Source organism: Callospermophilus lateralis, chromosome 3 (assembly GCF_048772815.1).
Source record: "Callospermophilus lateralis isolate mCalLat2 chromosome 3, mCalLat2.hap1, whole genome shotgun sequence".
Lineage (NCBI taxonomy): Eukaryota > Metazoa > Chordata > Mammalia > Rodentia > Sciuridae > Callospermophilus > Callospermophilus lateralis.
In genome coordinates this window covers 135,171,126-135,198,115 of record NC_135307.1, presented here as the reverse complement: position 1 = coordinate 135,198,115, position 26,990 = coordinate 135,171,126, and the positions used below count along the sequence as shown (strand labels likewise).

The window sequence follows — 26,990 nt, the reverse complement described above, 5'->3', positions numbered from 1 at the left end:
ATCTCCAGCATTAACTTACCGAAGTTGGCTTGGTGGTGTTTTCCGAGCTGACATGAGGCTCTGCCCCTCAAACTTAGATGAATCCAGGAGCCAGGGACTGTGATCCTGGGACATATAGCTTAGGACAGCCTTACTTCTTGCTCTTCCAACCCTCTCAATGGCTACATGGGGAATTTTGGCCATCCTCTGAACCCTCCTCTGTAGACTTTTCTCTTAATCAGGGGCTGGAGTGCTCAATAGTTTCAGTCATCAAAATGCCAAACTCGATTGCTCTCTGCCACATGACCCTCTCTCCATTCTTCAAGGTCAGGTTCATCTACATCAGAGAGCTCTTGAGAGGGTCCTATTGACAGAGGGCCATGAGAAGACCGATCCTAAGAAGCCCAGGGGCAACTCTAGTGCCAGGTGTGAAGTTCACACAACTCCAGTTTTACAGGCATGGAGTCCCACCAGGGACCTCAGCTAGGGTTTCTCTACAGCTCTGGTTATTCCCTGGGAATGTGTGATCTTGCCTTTCCCCTCTATTCCAAAGAGTTCCCAGTTCTTTCACAAACAGGACTCACACCGACCTGGCTGGAGGCCTGAATCTTAGCCATCAGCATCCTGCAAGTTTGTGCTCCATAGAAAGCCTCCTGCCTGCCTGGCTTTCTTGTCTCACAGGAGCCAATCAAACCCCAGTCAAAGGTTCAGCCCAGGTGGGTCCCTCACTCTACCCCTTTCTTACTCTCCCCCCATGCAGGAGCAGGCAGAGCATCTGAACAAGGTACCTCCATCCACCTGGAAGTCAAAGACAGTAGGCAACGAAGATGTTCACTCAAGCACAGATATTTCATGATGGGAGAGGAAAATAAATGTCCAGGTGGTAAGGGATAAAAATGCAGGGAGGTCTTAGACCCTATCACTCATGAAAACAAATAAATAAATAAATCTCTTCTCTGAGGAAGCCAAGCTTTAAAAGGGGAAGTGGAGCCAGGTCACTCTGCAGAAGTTTCATCCACTGAGTGAGAGGGATTAGGACAAAATGTCCCACCCAAATGGGCCTCAAAATCCTAATGTGATTTCAGAAGCACCCTCCACCAAAAACAGACAAGGGACTCTATCTCTTGCCAACTCATTCTATTTAATTTCGAGTTCAAGTAGGGTTGAAGGAGGAGTCTTATTTAGCTCTGAAAATATGTTGTCAGATCTAGGCTGAGGTTCTCTTGGGAGGTGGGAAGTACAGGGGGTGGTAAGAGTGGGATTTCTAGAGGCGAAATGCAGAACCAGAGCTATCCAAAGAAATCTGAGGCTGCAGGCAGCTTCGCCCACATCCATCAGCATTAAAGAGTGGGAACAGGGTGGGTGGTGTCGAGCCAGGAGAGGGGAGGAGTAGAACTCCAGGACCTTGCTGGACGATCGGGTGTGGGCCAGGCTTCCCATCTTTCCCCACCCTCCTCAGCCCCTCCACTGCCACCCTGCAGGGTGTTCCCTTGGTCCTTCCCAGAGAAGCCTCAGAGCAGCTGGCATCACCCCACCCCATCCAGCTCCCTCCCTGTCCCTCTCTGCCACCTTCTTTCTGCTCTTGCTGTCAGAGTGTGCAAGTCTAGCCCAAGTGCAGGAGTCAGCAAGCACTCAAAGAATGAAGGCCCGGCTCTTTGCCTACTCCTTGTCTGGCTTAGCTCAGAAAGCTGCACACAATGATAACAATCAAGTCGCCCTGCGTTGATCTGCCCACTCCTGTGCTCTCTCTGTGGCATAGAGCCCTCCCTTGCCACCCGGCTATTGTATCTGAGAGGCTTGATTCTTTGCTCAAGCTTGGCCTTGATCTGAGGGAACTGGGCTGAACCAGGGAAAGTGTCACAGCCCAGAACTGTGTCTCTGTCACACCTGTGGCTGCTGAGAGCTTGGGTTCCAAAAGGAGTTCCCACACAAGAGGAGAAAGAGAGAGGGTGGGCAGAGACCAGCCTCTTGGCTTCCAAATGGAAATAGCTTTGCCCCTGTTCTTGGCTTATGTAAGAATCCTATGGCTGAGCTTCAACATACCAGGAGGTCTTTGGGTTAAGAAAAGTCAAACTGGGGTGTACAATCGGGCGCTTTTCCTCCACCACCTTCCTGTCTAAAACTTCTCATGCTTGCCCATACCTGGGCAGCCTACAGACTTCCTAAGGATGGGCCTAGAGTCACTCAACAAGTCTTCCCCAGTGTCAAAGATGCCATCACCTTTTGGGAATCTCAGCAACTGCAAACCAGGCAATTAATCTCAGATCAAAGACCAACCACACTTTCAGGCATCCAGGGTCGTGAACTGCTAGAATGAGTGAAGAAAGAATATTGTAGACGTTCTTTTCCACAGTCTTTTAAATAGCTCTGTTTTCAGTGGTGCCAGAAGGAAGCTAGGCCTGGTGTCCAGCTCCAGAAGCCACTAACAAAGACTTGTCTTAGGAGTGAAGGGTACAGTTATAATTGGGCAGCCCCAAGGATTGACAGCAGCCTTCCAGGGCAAAGACAGGCTGCTTTGGGGAGCAGCAGGTCAGGCTGAAACTGTGGTCAGTCCTGGTTCTGCTAGTCACAAGCTGTGAGAGCCGAGCACAGTTACTGAATCTTTCTGAGCCTTGGCTTTCTTGTGGGTAGAATGTGCTTGGCTCTGGGTAGGTGCTTCCTAAATGAGATGTAATAATTATTATTAATGCTCCATGGTGGACCCATTTTGTGGAGCTTTGCAACCAATTCCAGGACCTGGTCACACGACGCCAGTGACACACAGCCTCTCCAGGGCATGTCCCTGAACATCCTATGCCAGATGAAGGATGCACTTGAGTTTCTCACCCTCTAAGATTCACATCCCAAACTCCTTCAACCATCCCTCCAAAATCAAGACCCAGAAAGAACGCGGGAAGCACCCTGGCCTCATGGACTATCAGCTGTGAACCTCTCCAGCAAAATCCTATAGGCCCAGACATAAACTTAAGTCTAGGAAAGTCAGAAGGAAATCCTGTAGATGAGATTTGAACCCAGAAGGTCAGGGACATACAGGTCTGGCTGTGCCTTGAGCTGCCCTAACTGAAGCCAGTGCAAACTGGCATCCTCCTTGGGCTGAGTCCAGGTGTGCCCTGTTAACTTTGCCCGCCCCTGAGGGGCAATGGGGGGACAAATGCCATGGCACTTCCATACCTAACAGGAAACCATGGGAAGCAGAGGCCTAGAGATGTTAGTCTTCCAAACTCAGCCGGGGCCTCCTTCTGCCCGACAACCTTCTTGTGCTTCTCCAGCATCTGCCGTGTTCTCTTTGGCTGCTGTTTGAGAACCCTTCAACTCTTTTCAGATCTTCTCATGGCACAAGACTTTGCCTTCATAGACAATATAGGAGCCACCAAACAAGAATCTCCTCACTTTCTTGCACCTAAATCTCTAAAGGATGCCATGTCCCCCCTGTCTCTCTTCATGCCCCCTACCTCAACAGAAGAGCTCTCCCTCCATCTGGCTAATTTCAACCCCTCCTTCTAAGTCATGGATTCTTTTCCTGCCCCTGCCATCTTCTAAGGAGATATGGCTACCCATTCGCTGTTCTCCTATGCACTGGCAAGCTCTGCACGTCAGAACAGAGCACAACGTAAGCCTTTCCCATAGTAATAATGAAAGCGCTTCCTGTAACCCATGCATTCTTCACGGTTCCAAGGACTATCCCAACCCTCTTCCAACCCTGGCTCCCTGGAGCTATTGAGAACAGAAAAATGCAGAAGTGGGGCAAATCCCACCACCCCCCTAGGCCATTCTAGAGGAGGGGAGCTTCCATGTTGGGTAGGAGAGACTCAAACCAAATTAGGCCCAAATTGGAGATAAAGTGAAGGTAAGTGGCCTGCCAATTTCCGGTCAGATCCCAATGGGAGCTCTTCCACACTCCATGATTTGTTTCACCTTGACTTCCTAAGTAACCAAGCTCCAGCAAGGCCTTCTGGGGGTCCAGTGAAAGGTTCAGATTCCCCCCAGGAACCCTCCCCAGCCCTCGCTCCTCACTGTCACTCTGTATCCACTGCCTACAGTGTCCCTTCCTCATAAAAAGGAAGACAATGTAGGTCACAGAAAGCATTTCAACCCTCCCAACTGTATCAGGGCCCAGAGTCCAAGGGCAAACATGTGCAAGTTCTTCTAAGCATGTGACTTAACTTTTAGTAGGTGACTTGACTATTTCATCTCACCATTTCCACCACACACAAGACCCATTATGACAGTGGGTCCACATGAGTGTGTGCATGTGGGAGGTGTGTGTGTGTGTGTGTGTGTGTGTGTGTGTGTGTAGAAGGTATATCTGAATGATCAGGAGATTGACCTGTTATCCCAGAGCCTCATCTTTCTCTAGGCAAAGTCATGTCCCCAAGATGCACAGGGAAGATACAAAAATCACTCCACCCCAGGAAGAATCTACTGCTCTATTGTGCACAAAGATACAGGATTCCCCCATTCTCACTCTCAGAACCCTTTGCGTCTCAGCTCTGAAAAGATCATCTCTACAAATCTTAGCTGTTCAAGTATCGGAAAAGTCCTCCAAAGGAGTGAAAGTCTCAGGGGTCCTAGGAGTGACTGCAAGATTCAGATTTAAATCTTGCTTCTGCCTCTCATGCTGTGTGACACTGGGTGAATCATTTGACCTATTTGTGCCTCTAAATCCTTCTCAATAAGATGAGGAAACACTTTGCTATATAAACCTGACCTACTGGGAGGAGTCTCAATGAAAGCAACCAATGGAACAGGTTGCAAACACCTTTGCAAACAGAATTGAGCTATGAAACTTCTTAAAAGGAGTAACAACAAAACAGGAGAGAACATGTGGGCAGCCTAAAAATTTCTGTGTCTTTAATATTGGCAAAATTTCCAAATAAGAGGTCTGATCCAGTCATTTCATTAGAAAATAAAGTGTTTATTAAGAAACTATACACTGAACACTCCTATAAGTCTCTGTGGAAACACAATGCCCCAATGTCATAGCACAAGGTGAGGAAAATGGCAGAATAAAAGATGCTGGGATGGATGGAGCCTGGGAGGCTGGAAATGAGGTAATGATTTACAATAATTAAAAACATCATCCTCAAGCTTACTCCTTAAAGCCACACTCGGGAGGAGGCCCTAGACCCAAGGGGCCAGCAGGGCGTGCTGGGGAACAGCCTCACTGGAGCCATGGGGAGCAGATGAGGGGAGCTGGACGGGGCTACATAAACACACACCTGGACACCCTGGAGAAAACCTGGACCCCCACGTGGTACTCTGGAAACTCGGTGCCTGGGAGGCCACCCCAGATACTGGGCAAGAACTTGGAAAGCTTCCTGTTTTTCAATCCCACGGAGGCATCTACAGAATCAGGTTGGGAACCCGGCATGAAGAAGCTTTATCCACAGGACCCGGGGGGAGCAGAACCTATCAACCCATCAGTAATAGCCTTTTAACTCCCAGGTACCTTTGCCAAAGGCATAGAATCTATTCTCTATTGCTGTGCAACACCACCCCCAAAACATAATGGGTTATAAAAACCACCATAGCTTCCTAAAAACTCCCCATGGGGTGCTCCCTGTTCCTGTTGACCATCATCAAGTGACAATCTAAGCTTCCCTCATATAACAGGGACTCCCAGTGGGTATATGGAGAGCTGGACCAAGCCAGAAGTCCACTCAGCTAATGTGTCAGCGAATCCGGGAGAGTCTCGGACCCTGCAAACGTGCCTTCCCTATCTATCAAGGGACAGACATCCTCTTCCTTCTCCCCAGTGCATCAAGTCAGAAACGGGGGGAACAGCCCCCCTCTTTGGGAGAGGGTGGCTGTGGAGTAAGGCATGAGTCAAAGCAAGCAAAGTAAACACACAGATTGACCAGAGAACAGGGTGACACGTCCGCTGGTGCCACGAGAGGGGCTGGAGGAGGCCAATTTTTACTTCTCTTCCCCTTCAGTTCATCTTGACCTTGAAATGGTGATTCCACTGGGTTCCAAAGGTTCTCTGAGTCAAGAGTAAGTGGAAGTGGGGCAAGAGAGCCAATCCCAGGATCATGGCCTAGCAGGAAGGGCCTTGTTCCCTGATTCCCTCGGTCCCTTGTGGTCCTAGTAGGATGGCCAATTCACGGGCAAGGTCTCCTGTAGCCAAAGCTTGTCGGAATTGCACCTCTAGGGGCCAAGGAGCCTGGAGAAACTCTTTCCAAGGAATTTTCTAATATCGCACTCACTGTGAGCCATTCCAGAGAAGAAGGAGGGGCAAGTGTATCCAAAAAAAAGTATGATTTTCTCCACCAAAAAAAAAAAAAAAAAAAATATTGGTTTCCATTCTTCCCTCTGAGACCTAAGCTGGTGCAACACTTGGGCCTGGCTCCCCCTCCTCTTACCGCGCCGTCTCCACCTCTGCTTAGGTGCTCTTTGTGACTCTTCCCCACTGGAGGTTGCAGGGCGATGAGGTTACTAAAAGGACAGCACAGTGTCCTAGGGAGAGCCAGGGAGACCCCATGCTTCCAAGCAAGAAAGGGAGGCCACAGCACGGCTGGACTTCATCAGGCTTTCTCATGGCGATTGGGTTGTTTTTGTAAAGCAAGAGAATAGCTAGTTGTGTATAAAAGATGGCTCCTGGTGCACAGGTTTTAATTCTCTTTATTGGCTCTAAAGATGGTGGTAGGAGCTGCCTCGCAGGTCAGAAAAAAAAAGAAAAAAATAAAAGAAAAAACACGATGATGGTTGGAGGGAAGGGGCAACCCTGCCAGTGGCCGATGGGGAAATGCCCATCTCGGTGGTGTTAAAGGGTGCGGGGGCACCGGTGGCTCATGCAGTTTCTACTTAGCATCCCCGGATCCAAAGAGAACAACGCCTAGAGCTTCCAACCTCTCAGAGGGCCCAGCCTACCAAGGTGACATCAAAACAAGGAGGCTTAAAAGGAGTTTTTAAAAGCCATGACGTCCTTTGCTGAAATAAACATTGACATCCTCAACATAGATGCCATGGTTAAGAGGCTTGGAATGTCCGGGAAGGCTTATTGGATTCAACATAATTTCTCTGAAACCTATAAAAAAACAAAAAGAAAAAAAACAGAAAAACAGAAAAAAGCAAAATAAAGTAAAAACCAAAACCCCCAAAGAAGATCAAAACTAGGAGGGGAAATAGAAAGGGAGTTTGAAAGGGGAAAACCTAGAGATATGGATATACGTTGGAAATAGCCAAATGAATTGCCAGCAAAAGGGAAAGATGAGGGGGAGGGGGTAACTTAAAACCAAGAACAGTCAGGAAAACCAGAAATTCTCCATTTTGCTGTGGCCTCCACTGAACCATGGAAGGGAAGTGAGTGCCACATTTGGGGGCTTGGCTTGGACTGTCATGGAAGAGGAAGGACGGACTCATCTTAGGGAGTCTCGGTCTAGGACCATATACAGTCATTCCAAGTCTGGAAGGAGGATCCCCTGACGATGAGCTGATGAGCAGGTGAGAGCAAGGGTGTGCATGGCAGGGTCACCGGAGGAGATGAAGGAGAAGGCTATGCTGCCCCACTTAAGGAGACCAGAGGGCATCTCCAATTCTAGGAACTAAAATTTCATAGACCCTTTCTGACCACACTAGGAGGTGGAGGCTCTGTACTGGTAAGCCTACAAGCTTTTTCTTATTGTTTTGCCTCATTTCACTGGGACCTTGGATGGTTTAGGAAGGATGGATGAGATCTCAGCCTTCCCATAATTCTAATTTTTACAGGGCATGGACATACCCTTGAGGAGTAGCATTGGTGGCCACTGAGTTACAGGCTGCCTCGAGCGAGGAGGACTTCCATGACAGCTCAGTGTCTTTCTGGCCACTCAGCTGGGAACTGAGGGAGAATATCCAGAGACAGGGGTGCTCCTGATCAAATCTCCACAAACAAGTTACTTGATCAAATTCAGAGTTTTAACATATCTGTAAAGACTCTGCATGTTTGCGTGTGTGTGTATGTTTGTATGTGTGCACACTCATGCACACATGTGCATACACATGTAAACAGAGAAAGCCTATCTTTTCATGAAAGTTATGTGCAGGCATGTGGATGGCATGATGGACAATTGGGCACTGGGGATACATCATGGGCACAGTTTGAAACAATCCAATTGCACTGAGACTTTCCTTTCTGTAGCCAAGGACTGGACTATTATGATCAAAACAGGGTTGAGACATTTGGGGTGTTGGGGGTCCCTCCCTCTGTAGGGAGTAAGGTCAGATTTGTGAAGATAGAGGGAAATCTCTTTGTCTATGATATCATATTTAGAAGAAAGCTCCATTTCAAAATGAGACATTTCTGAGATAGTTTCTCTGTGCCGACTCCAGAGAAGGGCTTTCTGGGGTTTGAAAAAGGAGGGGAGGTCATGGGTCTGGGCGGCCTGCTGAGAAGGTCTATGACATCACTGTTTCTCGCCAGGCCATGGCCCCTCTCTTGCTTTTCCCATACCCCTCACCTAGGCCCTGTGAAGCTTCCTCCTCTGGAAGAGACTCTTATAACCTAAGGGACTTGAACACCAATACTACCCTGGACACCTAGCCATACCCTATTTCTTTGAGACATGGAGGTTTGATGATGAGTCCTTGGGTCTTAAAAATCAAAATTGGTAGGGAAGGGGTCATGACTTTATACAAAGATGTCAAAGGAGATAACTCACCATGTGACCTTGGGTAAGACACATCCCCACTCTGGACCTCAGGTTCCTCATATATATAGTGAGTTGATGGGACTAGATGATCTCTATTGTCCTTCAAGTTTAATATCCCATGATTGTCTATGTTTGAAAAGACCCCTGGCAGAAGAGGCAGACATGGTGGAATTAATGGTCAGTATTGAGCCCCGAGTGCAAAAACATGGGGAAGTCTTCTTAAGTGCAAACTGCCAGAGTTGTTCTGGGTGTCTCCAGCTCCTGAACCCATACTGCTTTGCCTGTCAGGGTACTTGGCTTATTTTAGGCATAAAATTTAGATTCATTATCCTCCAACTATTACAGAGTGGCATTATAGAACTAGTACAAGCTGCAGTCAGGGAAGAAAGATTCACCATCAACATGACTCTGCCTAGTCCCTTTCCTAACATGCTTGCCCCCCTTCACTCCCTTTGTTGGGTCAGAACGTCTCAAAATGGTGCCTGTGACTGCCATTCTGGATGCCACTCCTGGGCCTGGAACAAAGATTCTTATCACCAGAGAGATGATACTGCTGAATTCAAGACCCTCTTTCTGCCTTATCACCCACTAAATTGCGCTAACTTCCACGAGGGAAGCTATATGACATGGGTAATGATGAGATGGCGGGAGTTGCTTCCTTAAAAATCTTTTTTCTTTTGTTAGGGCATAAACCTTTGGAACCACAAAAGCTGTTGTTTCCCTGGACACCTGAGGATTACGACCCCTATGAAAGAACTATCATTCCAGCTTCTGAGAATGAAATCTCCTTGGGAGGCCATGTAGCATCCATGGGCCCCATAAGGCTCCATGTCAGACCCATTAAAGGCCAGGGCCAAGCCTGATGAAGGCTCTGCCAAGGTCCCTAAAGCTGCCTTCGTGAACATGAGCCTTTTCCCATATGAGCTGGAGATCTGAAGTTTGTTTTCTCTGGAACTCTTTCCCAGGTGGAGCCTTTCCAAGATTCTTAAAGCTGAAGCCTGATAGCATAAAAGGCAATGCTCCAAAATCCTCCATTCCTCCCCCTTCCTCAGAATAACCCCAGAGCAGGAAGAAAAAGGCATTTACTGGGGGCAGGGCAGTGGAGACCAGGACCACAGCTGATACCAGGAAAGGGGTAGGTAGGTGGAAGGAAGGTCAACTAAAGGTAGATAACACTTCCAAAGCAGGCCTTGCCCATGGGTGGCCCACAGACACCCGTGTCCACATTTTCCTCTGTCAAGAGGTTTCCCCAAAATCATCCGGTACAAAGGTACCTGTTGGCCCTCTGTAATTCAGAACAGAGCCTGGTCTTCAGGGACTGTCTAACTATATGTTTCCTGAGAAGTAAGCCAGAGACTCTAGGATCATGTGGGGAAAGGGAGGGGAGTTATGAAGGAAGAGGTCAGGGGAGACGGGGCACTGAGCACCCACAGGGCTGGATGAGAGGCTGCAGGGCCTAATGCATTGAATACCAGAGCACTTCACATATTCATGGGCAAGTCCTGCATGTTCGCTGCTGCCAGGAGAGGACAGACACTACAACTGTGCAATGCAAAAAGAGGCCTATAATTTCAAAAATGTCTTTTTTTTACTGACAATTGTGCAGACCCTAATCATCTCGCCCTGAGGTTTCAGCTCCGCACTCTGACTTCAGGATCCTAGAGCCACCAGCTTTCCAGCATCTGCCACCAAGAACTTTCCTGCATCCTCTGCCTATGCTCTCTCCATCTGCCTTTGGATTCTCAAAGGCCTCACCTTCTGTCTCTGCTTCTTATCTGGCATCATAATTTTGTTACCTAACTTCATAAAGTGGCTTAGGTGATGGCCTCGATAAAAGGCCCAATACCAAATGGAATTCTATTGGATTATTTTCAAACATTCCCTCTTCAAATATCTTTGTCATCTTAAAATTGCTACGTCACGGCAACACTTTGCCCTTAACATAGCATTGGCTGAGAGAAAAGCACTTTATACTCGGAAGTGGAACAGGAGTCCTGGTGCTGAGGTGGCTTAACAATAGGGAACTGGAGACACAGAGCAATTTAGCCACCCTAGTCTGGATGTCATTCTTACCACAGCCTACCCACCTTCCCCAAGTGGTAAGAAGAGAGGAAATGTTATAGAATCATGCTGCAGATAGGCACGAGAGGAAGAAAGGAGCCTCAGGCGATGCCTAGTTGTAATAATTCTACCATCAGATGTATCGTCAATCACCCTGGAATCTGAAGGTCTATGTAAGTGACAATGCCAAGCACTGCCTAAAGTTAACTTATTATTCACTGTCGTCAATGGTTAATAGTAGTAACTCCATTTGGCAAGTGGGAAAACTGAGCCTCAATAATATAAAAAGAAAAATCCCCAAGGTTATTTTGTGGGTTAGTCTGAATTTAAATCCAGTTCTTCATTACTCCAAAGTCCTTGTAATGAAGCACTTTGCATTTGTCATTGAGCCCTGGACATAGGGTGAGAGTTTTCTTTCTTAACAAACTGCTTCCCTAGCTCCAACTCCCACTTCCCCCACCCCTGGCCTGCCACTCCCTTCTCTCAGATGAGCCTAGACCAGCTCTTTCCCTGAATGCTTCATTTTCTGTACTCTCTGGCCTGTGACACCCACCACCCTCACAATAACGCTTTGCATGGACTGGTACTTTCCAAGTAGGGAATCCCAGACCCCATCTAGACATTGACTCCATTCCCTAGACATTGACACCCATTGTTCATGAGTGTAGCCTATGCAGGATGAAAAATAACCTCATGAACAAGAGAGAGTAATGAGTCTAATGAGAGAGAAAAGAAATTGTTCAGAATATGGTTACACCCATAGAAAGGGTGGGAAATGTCTGAGAAAATCCTGGGAAGCCAAACACTGTGCCCAGAGGAGCTCTCTCTCTCTCTCCAGCTATCCTTTCCTACACTGCTGCGGGAGCAGGGATGGACAGCAAAGGGTTCATTTCAATGAAGGAAAGCTCCCTCACACACACGTCTCTTGCTTTGATTCCTGCCTAATGTGACAGCTCCTCCAAAGACACGGGAAGGTGGTCGCCAAGGTACTAAGGATCTCTGAGATATGGTTATGATTGCTTTGCCCTGCATCTTTGCCTCCCGGCATGGCTATTATGCTTTTTAGTCTAAGTTCTTTCTTCTCCTGCCATCAGATTTAGGTTGATGGCACTAGCTCAAGTGGGTTAACCTCAAATGCAGGCTTGCTGGCCACAAATAAGGTTGTTTAAAACTCTTCTCTCCTTCTGAGGTTACTAACCTCTGGGCCACACAGCACACTAGGATGGTGTCTGTCTGTCTGTCTCTCTCTCTCTCCCCCTGCTTTTTAGCATTTTTTCTTAATTTTTTTCTTAGTTGCCAACACTTAAAAGTTGGAAGATTTTGCACTTAAAATACCCCCATTTCTACCTTTCCTTGACAATCCAAGAGTTCTGGCCAAAGCTGAGCCAATATTTCTGCATAGTAATAGTCAGCTAAAGCAGAGTGGCCACTCAGTTTAGGAAAGGTGTATGTTTTTCAATTTGCCCAACTCTCCACCACTCCCTGTTATTCTCTACTCCTTGACTTATTGATAATCCCTGCATGGTTTGTCTTCACAATTGAGACTGAAATTTTACAATAAGCATTAGGTGCAGCATGGCTGTGCATGGACCACCATGGAGTGCCATCTGAGTAAGTCTCACTGACTACCTCTGTGACACCAAACTTAGGCTCCCTCTGGTCATGGTTAACAATCACAAAGAGCCTAGATACCTACAGTAGAAGAACAAATCCACCTCAGAAAGGGGAGAGAGCTCAGGAACTGCACTGTATGGGCAAGGAGGCACTGTGTTCATAAACCAGGCTCCCAACAAGACAACAGGCTGGGGACCACAGAGGATGCTGCTGCTAGGAGAAATGTCATCAGCCAACTGTGCTTTCCATGTTGCCTGACATGGAAAGGCATGTGACCAAAAGTCACTGAATACCAACCAGCAGGGCTTTTTATCGTAGCTCCTATATCTCCTGAGGCATGATTTGACCCAACTATGATTTTATCTTTTTAATGACAAATTATAGGGACCCCTGTGTTTCAAAGGGTCTTATAGGATATTGAAGTGTTCTTGGGACTGAAATATGAGTGTTGTGTCCTTCATGGCTGAGGGTGTTGAAAGGAGATCTCTAGCTTCAATATAGGACACCTCCTCCTGCAAAGTTGCCTCTGTACTGCTGGGAAAATGAGTGATGAGACTGGCTGGCCCACTTGCCAGCACAGCCAAGTCTGCTTCTGCCCAGGTGGAGATGCTCAGAGGGAGGGAGTGAGCTTATGGACTCAGGCCCATGGGAAGTCAAAGTGGGAGGGCATCCAAACCTGGGTGAGATAAAAGGACACAGAACACTGAAATTCTCAGACAAAAAAAAAAGTGCTGTGGGACATGGCCCTTGACATCACTAAGACTGTCCCAACAGTAAACTGATCTCAGCTTAAAGGACCGAAATGTTAGCACCAGAGAAAGGGAAGTTCTTTCTACTCTGTGACATGAAATGGCCTCTCAGATTCAGAATCCTCCATAAGTCATAGAGTAATATCCGTGATATGGTGAAATCTCTTTACCGCTCTCAAAAATCACAATATCCCAGACAACTTGCAATAGCTGAGCATCTTCTTTTCTTGCTCAGTCTAGAGGAGAGGACTTCACGTGTTCAGTATAAATGATCCATCTTCATTCCTTTCCTTGCTCTTCAAAATACCTTTTAGGTGCTGCATGCTTTTCCCCCTTTCTGGATTATTTTGACTCTTTTTAAAATATCACAGAAGTGTAGCGAACACCAAAACTCTCTGCCCACTACCCAGCATTAACAACTCATAATATTTTGGTATCTTCTTTTCAGATTTTTAAAGAAATAACCTATTACAATAATGGCTGAGAACCCATTGATTCCACCCATCCCTGTTCCTCTCTCCTCTCACCAGAGGTAGCCACTGTTCTGAAATACATGACTATCATTTCCAGGCATCTTACAATAATTAATCTACATATGCATATATCCATGACCAAATTAAAGTATTATTTTGCATAAGTTTAAACTTTAAAAAAGGGTATTTTCTAGATTTAATCTACTTTGATGCATGTAGCTCTCATTCATTAATTTTAGGAGTCCATTTTGTGAATATACTATACATTATTTTCCTGTCCTACCAACTGACACTTGTTTCTATTTTTTCATTATTCCAGAAATGTTGCAATGAGTATTATTACACAAGTCTCTTTATGCACACATGGGGGAGTTTCTCCAGGGCATTAGTTGGCAATCTTTTCCTATCAAGGGCCAGACAGAAAATGTTTTCAGCTTTGCAAACTATACAGACTCCGTTGTTACTATCAAATCCTGCCAATGTAATCTGACTACAGCCATAGACAACAAGCAAATAACTAAGCATGTTCCAGTAAAACTTCATTTATAAAAGTCGGGAGTCAGACTGGGCCCTTGGCCCGTAGACCAATAGTTTGCTGACCTCTACTCCAGCCTTGTTAATCAAATTGTGGGCACATGGACCAGCAATGCCAGGAACAGCTTGGTAGAAAGGAAGACTCACACACCACTCTTTCAACGTCTGCATTTTAATAAGCTCCTTGGGTGATACCTATGCACAAAAACATTTGAGAAGCACATCTTTAGAGGATATTCCCCTAGTTTAGTGTCTATAAATCCTTAACTTCACTCTCTTGCTAAATGTTTCCCCAAAGTGACGATACCAACTCATATTTTTATAATTACTAAATGGCTGAACTTGTTATCATGTATTCCCATATCTGATATTATTAAACATTTTGCCTTCCAAACTGATGAGTAGTAGATGTTATTTCCTTATAGTTTTAACGTCACTTCTCTGATTACTACTGAAGTTGCATATCATCTCAACTGGGGTTTCCTGTTCTGTGAGCTGCCTATTTTTATCCTTTCCTCTTTTGTGTGTGTGTGTGTGTGTGTGTGTGTGTGTCCATATGTGTATTGCTCTTTTCCTTTTTATTTGTGGGAGTTTGTTATTTATTCTCTGTACAAATATTCTGTCAAATACACACATTAGGATTTGTTCTCTTATTCTGTTGGTCTTTTAACTTCGTAGATGGTACTTATATAGATTTAAATTAATGTAGTCAAAAACATTAAACGTTCCTTTTATTTCAAGAAATGTTTTCTTTCTCAAAGTCAAATGATATTTTCTTTTTTAAAAAAATACTACATTTTGTGAAACTACTTCACAGAAGAATTACAGTAATTTACATGGAGGCTCCTCGTTCAAGGAGGTAAGTCTGAACTCCCCCATCTTGAGTGTGTGCTACTACTGGCTCATTTCCAAATTTTATGGAATTGGGGAGAGCGTAACTTTGCAGTGAAGCTATCTGGCAGATGCTATCTCACCCAGGTGATCAGGGATAACATCACAGTGATGCATCATTAGATAAGCAAACAATCTAGAAAAGATGAGATACAATAGATAGCCTAGTCTTCCTTCCCCAGACCCAGAACCCCACTAACAAGCTTATGTGATAGACATTCTGCCTAAAACTTGGCCATTGCACTTCAAAACTGTCAAGGCTCTCAGGACAAGAAAAGTCTGGGCAACTATCATAGATCAAAGTTAGGAGGTAGTACAATTAGAAAATGCAGTGTGGTATCCTGGATCAGAGGAAGAATATCCAGGAGAAAATATGAGACCAGAATAGAGCAATGAGTTAACAATAATATACTCCAATTGTTTTCCTAATTATAATGAAAGTATCCTGGCAACATAGAATGATTATAATAGGGGAAGCTGGATGAAGGACACAAAGGAACTCTTTATACTATTATTGCAACTTTCTTGTATGTCAAAAACTATTTTTAAATAAGAAGGTTATTAAAAACATAAAGCTCTACTTTTAAATTTCATCCAGATTTTATAATTTATTTTGTGACTTACTTGGAGTAACAATATCACTCTTTCCCCACTTAGGTGGTTTTATTGAATAGCTTCCCCCTTTCATACTAATTTGCAATGACATATACAAAAATATACAGATACCCACACATCCGTCTGTCTGTCTCTTTGTATATACACACAACGCTTTCTGAGTACTAAAAAAGAAAATCATTATATCTTGGACCATTTGTTTCCCTGGCTTATTTGCTGTAAAACTTGTAAGTTTTATTGTCTACTAGTCAAGTTTCTTCAGTCTTTTATTTTTTTCGGTGGGGGGTTACAGGGGATTGAACTCAGGGGCACTTGACCACTGAGCCACATCCTCAGCCCTATTTTTGTATTTAAAGACAGGGTCTGAGTTGTTTAGTGATTCACTTTTGCTGAGGCTGGCTTTGAACTCCCCATCCTCCTGCCTCAGCCTCCCTAGCCACTGGGAATACAGGCATGCACTACAGTACCTGACCCACTCTTTATCTTTTTTAAAAGTACCTTGACTATTCTTGTTTTTTCATCCTTGCATAGAAATTATAGCATAAACTTATTAAGCATGAGCCTTCAAAATCCCTGCTGAGAACTTTATTAGAATTGTATTCAGTTTATAGGTTTGAGGAAGAATCAACATCTTTATTATAGTGGTTCTTATTGTCTATGAATAGTATATATACACTTCTTTTACTCAGCTCTTTTATACTCAATAATATATTGCATTTTCCCATAGGATCTTGCATGTCCTTTTTTAGATTTTACTTTTTTAACTCATATTTCTGATTTTATTTCATTTTTGCTATCATAAATGTTACTCGTTTTGCTACTACAATATAAATAATGCATTCATTGCAAATGTGATTTGAGCTCAGTTTTCTAATGGTATTTATGAAATACATTTAGTGATCTTGTTTTGGCTAGATTACTGAATTCCCTAATTAGTTCTGATGATTGCTTTAAAAATATACTTTGATGTTATATGGAGAGTGATCATATCTTTAACATAAGGACCACCATCTCTGTCTTTTCAATTCTTTTATGTCTTTTCTTGTTTTATTACATTGGCTGGAATCACCAGAATATTGTTGAATAAAATTCATGATAACAAGTATTCTTATAAAATTTTTTACACATTTCATAATTTGGGGTTGTAATTAATTGAGAATGGGAAGTTGTTGTTGTTGTTAATTTTCCTTTTCTGCTCCCACATACTGTTTTAGTAGGTTGTTGATGTTGTTATTGTTTGTTGTTGCCTTCACCTAGCCTCTTAGAACTTCAGTTCTGAATCAAATCCTATAATGCTGGCTTGGAGACCCTAGTATATAGCATCTTTATCCCTCCCTTATTCTTCCTAAGGCTCACAGATTCCTATTAACTACTTCCAAAGAGGGGTTAACAATGATTTTTTTTATGAATTTGTTTTTTCAGATTCTTTTCTTCATTGTTCAAGCCTGTCCGCACCCATGAATGCAGTCAGTAAGTCTAACTCTGATTTTCTGACAATTTGGAGCACATATAGGTCTGCAGATCCTCCAGGGCTAAATCCCTGTCCTAATGTTTGCCTCTAGACCAGCATGAGACCTCATGCCCAGCATAAGAACAAATGTAAGTCTGTTCTTTGCCTTTTATTTCTGTACCATTTCTGGCCCACAAGGTTATTTATCTTGTATATGGGCCTGGCTATGTTTTCTTGTATTTTCTTTTATTGCTGTATATTTGAAGTTGAGTAGGTGCACTAAAGTATGAACTTACTATACCATCTTGACCACAACTTGGTTATTTTTCTTTCTTTTTGTATTAGAGAAAAATGTATTTTCCTTGGTTACAAAGCTAACCTTTTAACTGCTGCTTTCAATCCAATCTCCAACATTCTTCTTCAATTATTTCCTGTTTCCCCAGAATTTTCCATCCCTTCTATTCTATTCCCCTTTGTACAGAAATCTATATGGTCTCCTCTGTCTTTTGTGTGCCCATACTACTAGTCTCTCCTACTAATGGATAGAACACTTCCACTTTACCATACCATTCAGTTCATCCCATTTCTTCAGTTCCTTTAGGTACCAACATTTTCCATGATTTAATTCCAACCCTAACCTCCAGTGTCCCAGATCATTCATGCCTATCTTTGCACAATCCAAATTCTATTCCCACCACAAAAACTAACCTCTTGAATATCATCAGTGGTTACCCTTTGACCAGATTTTCTCTGATACTCTTCAACTTGATCATTCCACAGAATGTGGCATCTTGACCCCCCCCACACACACACACATCCCCATGACACTTATAATAAGAGTGTGCCACTCTGGTCATCTTGCTGCTTTTCTGCTGCTCTTCTTTCTATTGGCTACTCCTAATCTATGGTGATTTTTTCAAGAATCAGTTCTCTCTCTGCTGAATACTCAAAGAGTAATTCTGGGACTGATGGCAGCAGCATCATTGGCAGCTGGCAAAAAAAATGAAGAATCTCAAGCTCCACCCCAAACCTACTGAATCAGGATATGCACCTTAAGAAAACCCTCACATGGCTCCTGTGTACATTAAAGTGTGGTAAGTGCTGCTCTGTCCAGCTCTTCTCTCTCCATTGCCCAGTACTTGCCATTATTAACGTCCATCTCTATTAGGGTGACTTCTAATCCTTCATCTCCAGCTACAGAATTGCCTCCAAATTCTCACGATTCCAACTGATTTCTCAGAATTTTCCATTATTGCACATCATAACCACAGACACAGTGCTTCTGTCATCCTCTTCCCAAATCCCCCTCTCTCGCTTTCTGAAAGGACCGTTCTTACCATGCTTATAATTTTTAAGGTAAAAACTCTTGGAGTCATCCTCATTTCTTGCCAGAGCCTTCCTAATTCTCTATATAACATTTCAAACACTTGTTTTGCAATATCTCACACACTCTTCCTCTTATTTAGATCCCCAGTTCAGCAAAGCATGGCAGGGAGATCTGCAGAGAGACTGGCCTGGTTTTCAGCTCCCTGTTCTACTGTGTATCAGTTCTGTGTGACCTTAAAGCCTTAAAAAGTTACTTCTCTGGTCCTCAGTTTCTCCTTCTATGAAATGATGATATCATCACTTATCTCACAGGTACTCAACAATTTAAAATAAACGAACATCTGAAACTCATTTTAGCAAGTGTTGGCTTGAGCTTTCTCACCATCCACTCCTATTAAGGACCACTGTTTTAAGGTTTCTTGACATGTTCCCCTGAATCCAGTCCTTAGGTTAATCTATATGGCACTTCATTATCAAATTATATCATGAAAATCTCACATTCACAAATCTACCATCCTGATCAGAAGCCACCAGGGACTTGAAAGTTCTCCTGCACAATGCCCCCAAAGCCTTAGGCTCCCGTCCTCGTCTTGCCACACCCTGTCTCCAGCCAACCATCCTGGCCTTCTCCTCCACTCCTCCCCTATTAACACCCTCTGGTTCAGTTAAACTCCAGACCAACCCCACCTTACCCTTTTCAGCTCCTGTCTTAACCTCCTTAGTATTTCACTGTGCCAGTTGTTTATCTTCTGACCTATTGTTCTCATCCAATTCCCATTCCATCCTTGAATCACCAGCTCAAATTCACTCTCTTTATGTCTCTTGGCAGTTAATTGTGAGTTTCTGTGTCATATTTCTTCTCCTATCATCTGGAACTATTTTAAATGAATTACCATGAAACCTTTCATATACTTATTTCTCATTTCTCAATAAGATTATTTTTAAAAAATTAAACAAAACCTAACCACCAGTATCTATTAGCATGCACACTTAATCCAGGGACTGATCTAAATGTTGTGCATGGACTTCCACATCAAATTTCCTTGGCATTTCCATGAGGTGGGAATGTTTATGGTCCCTAGTTTGTGGATGGGGAAGCAAAGGGATGGGGTACTCAGTGAGCAGACTAAGTTGCACTGTTCATAAAATGCAGAGCCGGGAGGTAAATCCAGACTTCCTCCTTCAGCTCCTACATTCTTAATCCCTTTTGTATATGATGCCCTGGGCAGGAAGCAATTTCTATTTCTCTCTATTTCCTATATGATGGAGAAGCATTTGAGAGAATATACTTGGTTTTCAGAACCCTGTGATCTGATTTGTGTGTGTGCGTGTATGCACGTGAGATCTGTATAACAATGTGCCACATTATTTTCAAATTCTATTATAGTATTTTGGCATTTGCAAAGCGTTTCTACTTACAATGGATAACACATAATGATTATGTCAGCTTCAAAATAACTCTTTGAGGTATGGAAAAAAAAATATCATCTTAACATCCATACCTCCTATCCCCAACTTGACTATGTGGCACCCAGAAGCAAAGTCTTCATAACCTCATGTGGTACCCAGGTGCCCAACTTTTCTTGAAGCCTCAGCTGTATTGTTTAGGATGTGATAAGCAAGGGGCCAAGGCAGGAAATATAATCAATAAAGTCCAAATCCCTAGCTGGTATCAATTTTAAGCAGATTATCTTAAAGTAGGGCATGGGCTAATAGAATCAGACTGCTGGCACATTCTAAATGTATAGCTCTAAACATTAAGTAATATAACCCTATAAGATGATTTTTCAGCTCTGAATTCCCATAATTAGAGATAATAATGAAGTTATTGAAAATGATGATGAAGGGGAAGATGAAAAGAAGATCACAGAAAAGAGAGTTCCACCGTATCTCTGTCCAAATATATGTACAGAGCCTTTCTTTAGGCCATTTTTAGTTTAATGAAAACATATTTATATACACAGACATAAAAATACTGAGTTTGAGCAGTGAAAGTGCCATGATCTCCCCTAAAGATGGAAATTGAAAGTGGCAGATTATATCTGTCTGCCTGCATAGGACCTGTGTGACCCATGTGGCGCAGGCCACTGAGCATCAGGACTTTCCAGTGATGGGTGCTGCTGTGGACACCAGCAACTGCAGACTCGACACCCTGCTGTCATTACACTCCCCTTCTCCACATGAGAAACACATGTTTTATGCTCACGGACACTCTGTGCAGAGTTGGAGAAAGGGAGAAGGAATAATGAGATGAGTAAGAACAATTACTGCCAAGAGGATCTTAAAATCCAGCACCAAGAATGTGAGGGCTTTGGCTTTCTGAGCTTACCTACTGAAAATTTTGCCAATACTTGAATATCAACCTATAAGAGCTGGGGGGAGGGTAAAATGAGACGTTTACAGTCAACTGAGGTCCTAAAACAATAACTACAATATGGAAAATACACTAGTGATTGTCAAGAGGGTAGTACCCACCCATAGCTGGGAGAATTTATTTGGGGAGCAATTGCATGATCACAGGTAGGAGGGAAAAAGGAGGTGGGAAAGGTTGTCACCAGGCAGAAATGCTTAGGAAGGATTCCAAATGGTGGAAGCCCGTGAACAGAGCAGTGAAAATGGGAGATTGTTGTGGGTGGGAATGTATCACCCAGACCATGACCCCAGTACCCTGGAACAAGACCTTATTTTCAATAGGTTCTACACAGATGACCAAGTTAAAATTAAGTCATTAAGGTGGGTTCTAAGCCAATGTGATTGTCCTTATCAAGAAAGACAACACACGTACACACACACACACACACACACACACACACACACAGAGAATGTCATGTGAACATGAAGGCAGAGATCTGGATATTGTATCTGTAAGCCAAGGAGTATCCAAGACGGCCAGCAAACTACTAGAAGCTAAAGAACAAACCCTTCCCTGGAGCCTTCGGAGGAAATGGGGCCCATCTGACAACTTGAGCTTGGATTTCTGGCCTTGAGAACTATCAGATGCTAATTTTCATTTGTTCTAAGATATCCAGTTTCTGATACTTTGTTATGGCATTGCCAGCAGGCCAAAACAGGAACTTTTGTTTTTCCTGAAAAGTAGAGGAGGAGTAAAGGAGAAATGGAAGCCAGCTTAGTGGGAGAGATGAGGAACAGTGTTGGAGACTACCTGTGAGCAATCTCATAAAAGTGGAACATCACGAATCAAGTGACAGTATTGAAACTACAATGCGGAGAACATTCAGGAGCAGGGACTGGTAGCTAAACAGGTGAGTGGATAGACAAATGAAGACAGATGATGTATCAATAGATACAGGCTCAGGTGGATATAACTAGATAACAGATTTAGGTTAAATAATGTATTCTTCAACCAATGACAATGGCCTTGCTAATTCATGTTAACATCAATTTCCAAATTTCAAAATGGGTTGCCCATTTTTAAAACAATGTCATATAGGCCTGAGAGAACAAAAGTATTTTAAATTCATAGGAATTACAGATTGTCCCAGAAAGTCCAGAGAGACACACCAGATTGCTCTAACCAATCTAGATTAGTCCCTAGACTAATCTCCTAGGGACCTGACCCTCGGTAAGAACCCTCTGACCCAGGCTGGAACAGTCCAAGGCATAGTGCTGGGCATTGCTAGGGGTGGGAGACAGTGGGAGACTCAGTCTTATTGGAGAAGGATGCCATTGCTATGAGCCTCAAAGGAGAGATGGGATTTCCTTATAAAGGAAAGAAAGTTACTCCCAGCAGAAAGAACCACATGCATCATGGGTACAAGATACATCTGGGGAAGTGCAAGGAATTCCCACTAATAAATGGAGACCTTTAACGGACAGATCATGAAGAACCTCGTGTGGTCAAGAGGTGGAGGCTCTGAAAGTCAGCAAGAGAGAAGATCAGAGTGAGTGGAAGAAAAGAAGAGGAAAGATCATGGTGGCTGCTCTGGTTAGCGTAGGGGCCAGCAAGCTTTTTCTGTCAATAGCCAGATCGTAAATATTTTTAGGCTTTGTGGGCCATACGGTCTCTGTTGCAACTACTCGAATCTGCCACTGCAGTGTGAACGCAGCCACCGACAATGTGCAATGAATGAGCATGGCTGGGTTCCAATTTATTTATGGACACCGAAATTTGAATTTCATATAATTTTCACATGTTACGAAAGATGATTCTTCTTTTGAATTTTTCCAACCATTTAAAAATGTAAATACCATTCTTAGCTTAAGATCTGTACTAAACCAAGCAGAAAGCTGAATCGGACCTACAGGCGGTAGCTGTGGATACCTGGATTAAAGGGCAACCGTACCAGGCTGGGTAAGAGGTAAAATGGGGCCCTGAGGACAGTTGCCAGAGAAACACAAAGGTAGAGTCTATGTCAACCAGAAATTTGACGTATGATTAAATGTGGAAAGTGGAAGAGGAGGTAGGGAGGTAGGGCCTCTCCAAGGCTTTACTGATGATAGGATCATTAGCTACTGGGGAAGTGGGGGGCGGGCAACCAAAAAGAAGCAGGTGGTATGTTCAGCACAAAGCCAAGAAAACATGCCTGCAACCCTTAAAGAAGTGTGCCAGCTCTTGGATTAGGAATTAGGAACCATACGCCCTTGACTTTATTTCATTAGACCTGAGGCAAGGCACTTGCTGCTAAATGATGCTTTTCAAGCCAGACACAGAAGCACAGAGTGACTCCCAGATCTGAGCACTGGAGTTACTCTGCTCAGAGTAGAGCCACTTTAGATATGACAAAACCCATGCAAGAACTGAGACTAATGTTAGGTCAATTTAGTTTAAAAACTTTTTTGTACGTGGATCAAGTTTTGAGGGATTCTCTTGCCTTTATTATCCCCCTAAGCACACTTGCTGCTTTTGGAAGAAGACAACATATTCTCTGCCCTAATGATCCTGTATTCTCTTCTGTGAATGGGGATGAAAGAATCTTTCTTAATGGAAAAGCAGAGGGTATAATTTCTGAGATTAGTGGTAACATGGTAGAGGGGAATGAGCAAATTCTAAACTTTACTTCCATTCCCACCACCAACCAGATGTGAATCACACACAAAGTTCACCCCCCTGAGCTCAGTCTTTCCAGCTGTATAATGGGGATAATTATACTTCCTTGGGAGGCCAGAGGGGTTACAGACATGCATATGAGATGCACCATGCAGTGATTGGCCATAATCAGCATAAATTACATTCTAGTTCCTATAAACAATGTACAACCACAACCACACATGACATAAGTAAAGAGACAGGTGGTAAAATGCCAATAAAACTCTGACTTTGAGCTCTTTCTTACAGAATCTAAGTCTATAAATCCTTCAAACTTCCTGGGCAATGATGGTGTGAATGGGTAACCCTCCTCTGGTTTGGTATTCCACTAAACTGACCTGTCTTGGAAGGTATTTGCTTGCAAACATATGCACAAACAGGATCCAGAGATGTTTGGGGGTACATGAATTTTTTATATGAATGCTTTTTGTCAGATTATGTTATCTCATTTCAAAAACTTGTTCCTCCCTACTGTCGCAACAGACCATGTCACTTCACACATTGTTTAATTACCAAGACCCTAAGGAATTTGAATGTGAAAACTGGTATGAGATTGTGACGTGTTTTTACCCATTGTAACAACCTTATTCCCCAACTATCAAGTGTGATCAAGCCTTACCATCTTACAGCCCTTTTGATGGATACATGTTCCTTGATCCGCAGCGGGGAGATGGGTAACTTTCCTACCTAAGGAGTCTTGGGCCATGACTTCTCCAGAGATATACCATAGGCATTTAGATAAAACTTATACCATTTTCTGGAGAACTGTATAGATCCCAATCATGTCATGCCAAGTATATAAGTAATGGGAGAATGAGAACCAGACAATCAATCGGATGATCTGACCCCATGGGACAAGGAAGGTCACTGTGTTTCTAAGCTTTGTCTCTAAGCTTTTCAATCTCTAAATTGAAATAAAACTTCTCCCTCACAAAGACAAGTTTTAAACAAGGTAATATAGGAGTTGCCTCTGAAATTCAGTGTGGAATTCCTCAACTTGTACACTACTGACATTTTGGACTGGATCATTTTGGGATGTGGGGAGCTGTTTGGTGCATTGAAGGGTGTTTAGCAGTATCTCTGGTCCCTATTCCCTGGATTCCAATAGCACCCTCCACCCCAATGGTACAACAAAAATGTCTTCAGACATTCCCCTAGGGGCAGAATCATCCCACTACTTCTGCAGTGTACTCTGTATCAGTAGGGGATTCGCATTGCAACTTGTACTTCAGGGACTGGGAGATTCAGGACCATTGATGCTAACTACCGATGTGTCCTCGACCATAACATATTCTGATGCTCCTTAAGGCCCCAAAACCATTAACGACAGCTGAGAATCTCATAGCTACCTGCTATGGCTAGGTGAAACAGGCTATGAGCAATGTGACATGTGGGCAGTGGTCACACGTATGGGGTGCAGGTGGTCACACCAGCTGCAGATTTCTACACGATGGCTGTGTGGGCCATGGCTCTGTGTCTTGTGGCTGCAGAAACCATGGGGGCAAACGACCTGTATTAGACTGTTAGGCATAAGTTTTTCAGAACTGTATGAATTCATATTCTGATGCATTTTTTAATCCATGTAAACTCATTACCCATGACCCCTTATTATGCCACATTAAGGGGTTTAATTACTTTTAATCACAGTCTTTCCTAAATGACCAGAAACAGTAACTAGAGAAACTTCAATAGTCATTTCGCCAACCAAGAGCAATACAGATTCCATCGAAGCAATCGCCTACACTGCAATCATGCTAATTAAAGGCCCCCAGAAGAGTCAAGATAAAAATGTCAAATGAGATTTGTTCTGGACTTCAATGATTTACTGCCTCACATAATCAGGTTCCAATAGGCCTGGGAAGAAAAGCCCTGTTGGTGGAGGAGGGGGAACTTTGCTGGCTGCAAAAGCTGACCGGTCCGGCCGCAGATGTGGAAGGCAATTCCATCCATCCTCCACAATGGGGTTCCCCAAGTCTCTCCATTTCCAGGCAGTGCCTGGGTCTCCCCAGGATATGGCAAAGCTCCCATGGAGTAGGTTTGGGCATGAAGCCGCTGACTTGCATAGAAGGATATTCTAACAAACACCCCTAAAGGTGTTCTCTTGGATCTGATGTTAAGATGCTGGTGAGCGTGATACACTATCCTCACACTCCGTCCTGTGAGGTGCTCTGGGAGAAGATTCTCTTAGGCCATAACATTTGGAAAAGATATTCTTTTGCCGAACAGTGACCTGTGACCTATGATGCTCAGCTCTGTGCCTTGGCCACTGGCAATGTCCACAGTCAGATCTTCAGATTTCCATAAACAGCAGACACTCTGTTATTTTTATTATCTTGCCACTAATTTTTACAATTTTATTTTATTTTCCCCTGTATTTCTTTATATTCTCATCTCGTTTACTGATAGCATATCATAGAACAACAACAAAAAACATGGAGATCTCTTTTCTTTCCTCACGTAAATTCCATTTCTCATGCTTTGGGTCCCATAGACATTTATCTGGGAGGGATACAGGCAGCCCCATCACACAAGCTGCTGTGGTCGGGGCACGAGGAGGGACTCAGGATGCTCCAGGTTGGGAGGTTCACTTCCAAGAGCACACCTCTGACACCTGGGGTCGCGCTGGAACTCTGAACTTAGAAGAAAACCAGGGCATAGGAAAAGATAACAGAGGCTTGCTGGAGAATACAAATGACCTTTATCACAAAATGAGGAAAAAAATACTTCATATTTCATGATAATATGTTTCCATAAACCTAGATGCATTTATACCACCTTCTGTGAGACCCTGCCCAGAAATACTGAATGAAATGCTGATTGAATAAACACCTGACCCACAGACTTGGGTCATTTTTTTCTATTAAGTTATTTGTCCTTTTATTGATTTAAGTATTCTTCATGCATCCTGAGAGAGCAGCGCTAGGCGTTGTTGTTACAGTGGTGATGTGTGGGGTATGTATGCTTTCCATTTTTCTCAGTGGGGTAATCCAGGAGCACTGAGTGGCAGTCACAGGATTCAGACACAGGATATCAGGGCTAACAGTCAGCAGACATGGACAGATACGTTCACATTCATTGGCAAAATGTTGAGATGTGTCCATTGTAGTCGGTAAATAGCCACTACCCTGAGTACCCAGATCCTCATTGCTCTCAAGCTGGCCCCAGGCCCCTCCCCTGAGACTTCACTCCCCAAACAAGGGACTCACTCAAGGTCAGGAATGGGCATCTCTTTAGGTTTGGCGCAGTGCCCATCCTTTTTGAACTTTGTGTATTGAGGCATAATTCACATATCATAAAGTCTACCCTACCAAGCTGTACAACTAAATGAGTTTTAATATATTCACAAAGCTGTACAACTATGACCTCTAATGTAAAGCCTGGATATTTTCAACACACACACACACACACACACACACACACACACACACATGCATGAACACAAATAAATCGCACCCACTGACAGTCATTGCTTACCCTCCTTTCCCTTCAACTCTTGGTAACCACTATTCTGCTTTCTGGCATTATGCATTTGCCTATTCTGGACAAATCATATAAACAGAATCCTTAAATCCAATGGCTTTTTATATCTGGCTTCTTTCTGTTAACACAGTTTTCAAGGCT

The 26,990-nt window shown here is 43.7% G+C and overlaps 1 protein-coding gene across 5 annotated transcripts in view; it reads right to left on the bottom strand.

The window, feature by feature from the left end:
* Ntrk3 (neurotrophic receptor tyrosine kinase 3) overlaps positions 1-26,990 on the bottom strand; it is a 374,486-nt gene that overhangs the window by 94,830 nt on the left and 252,666 nt on the right. The window contains exons 13-14 of one of the 5 annotated variants that reach the window (XM_076851380.2): positions 8,619-8,753; positions 4,874-7,006 (exon numbers count right to left, since the gene is read on the bottom strand). The exons of 3 other annotated variants lie outside the window; for them this stretch is intronic. In XM_076851380.2, coding sequence (XP_076707495.1) covers positions 6,888-7,006; positions 8,619-8,753 — 254 coding nt within the window. In that variant the 3' untranslated portion in view covers positions 4,874-6,887. Of the gene's footprint in view, positions 1-4,873; positions 7,007-8,618; positions 8,754-26,990 lie in introns of those variants that run through there. One more of the 5 variants, XM_076851381.2, reaches the window with a different exon arrangement.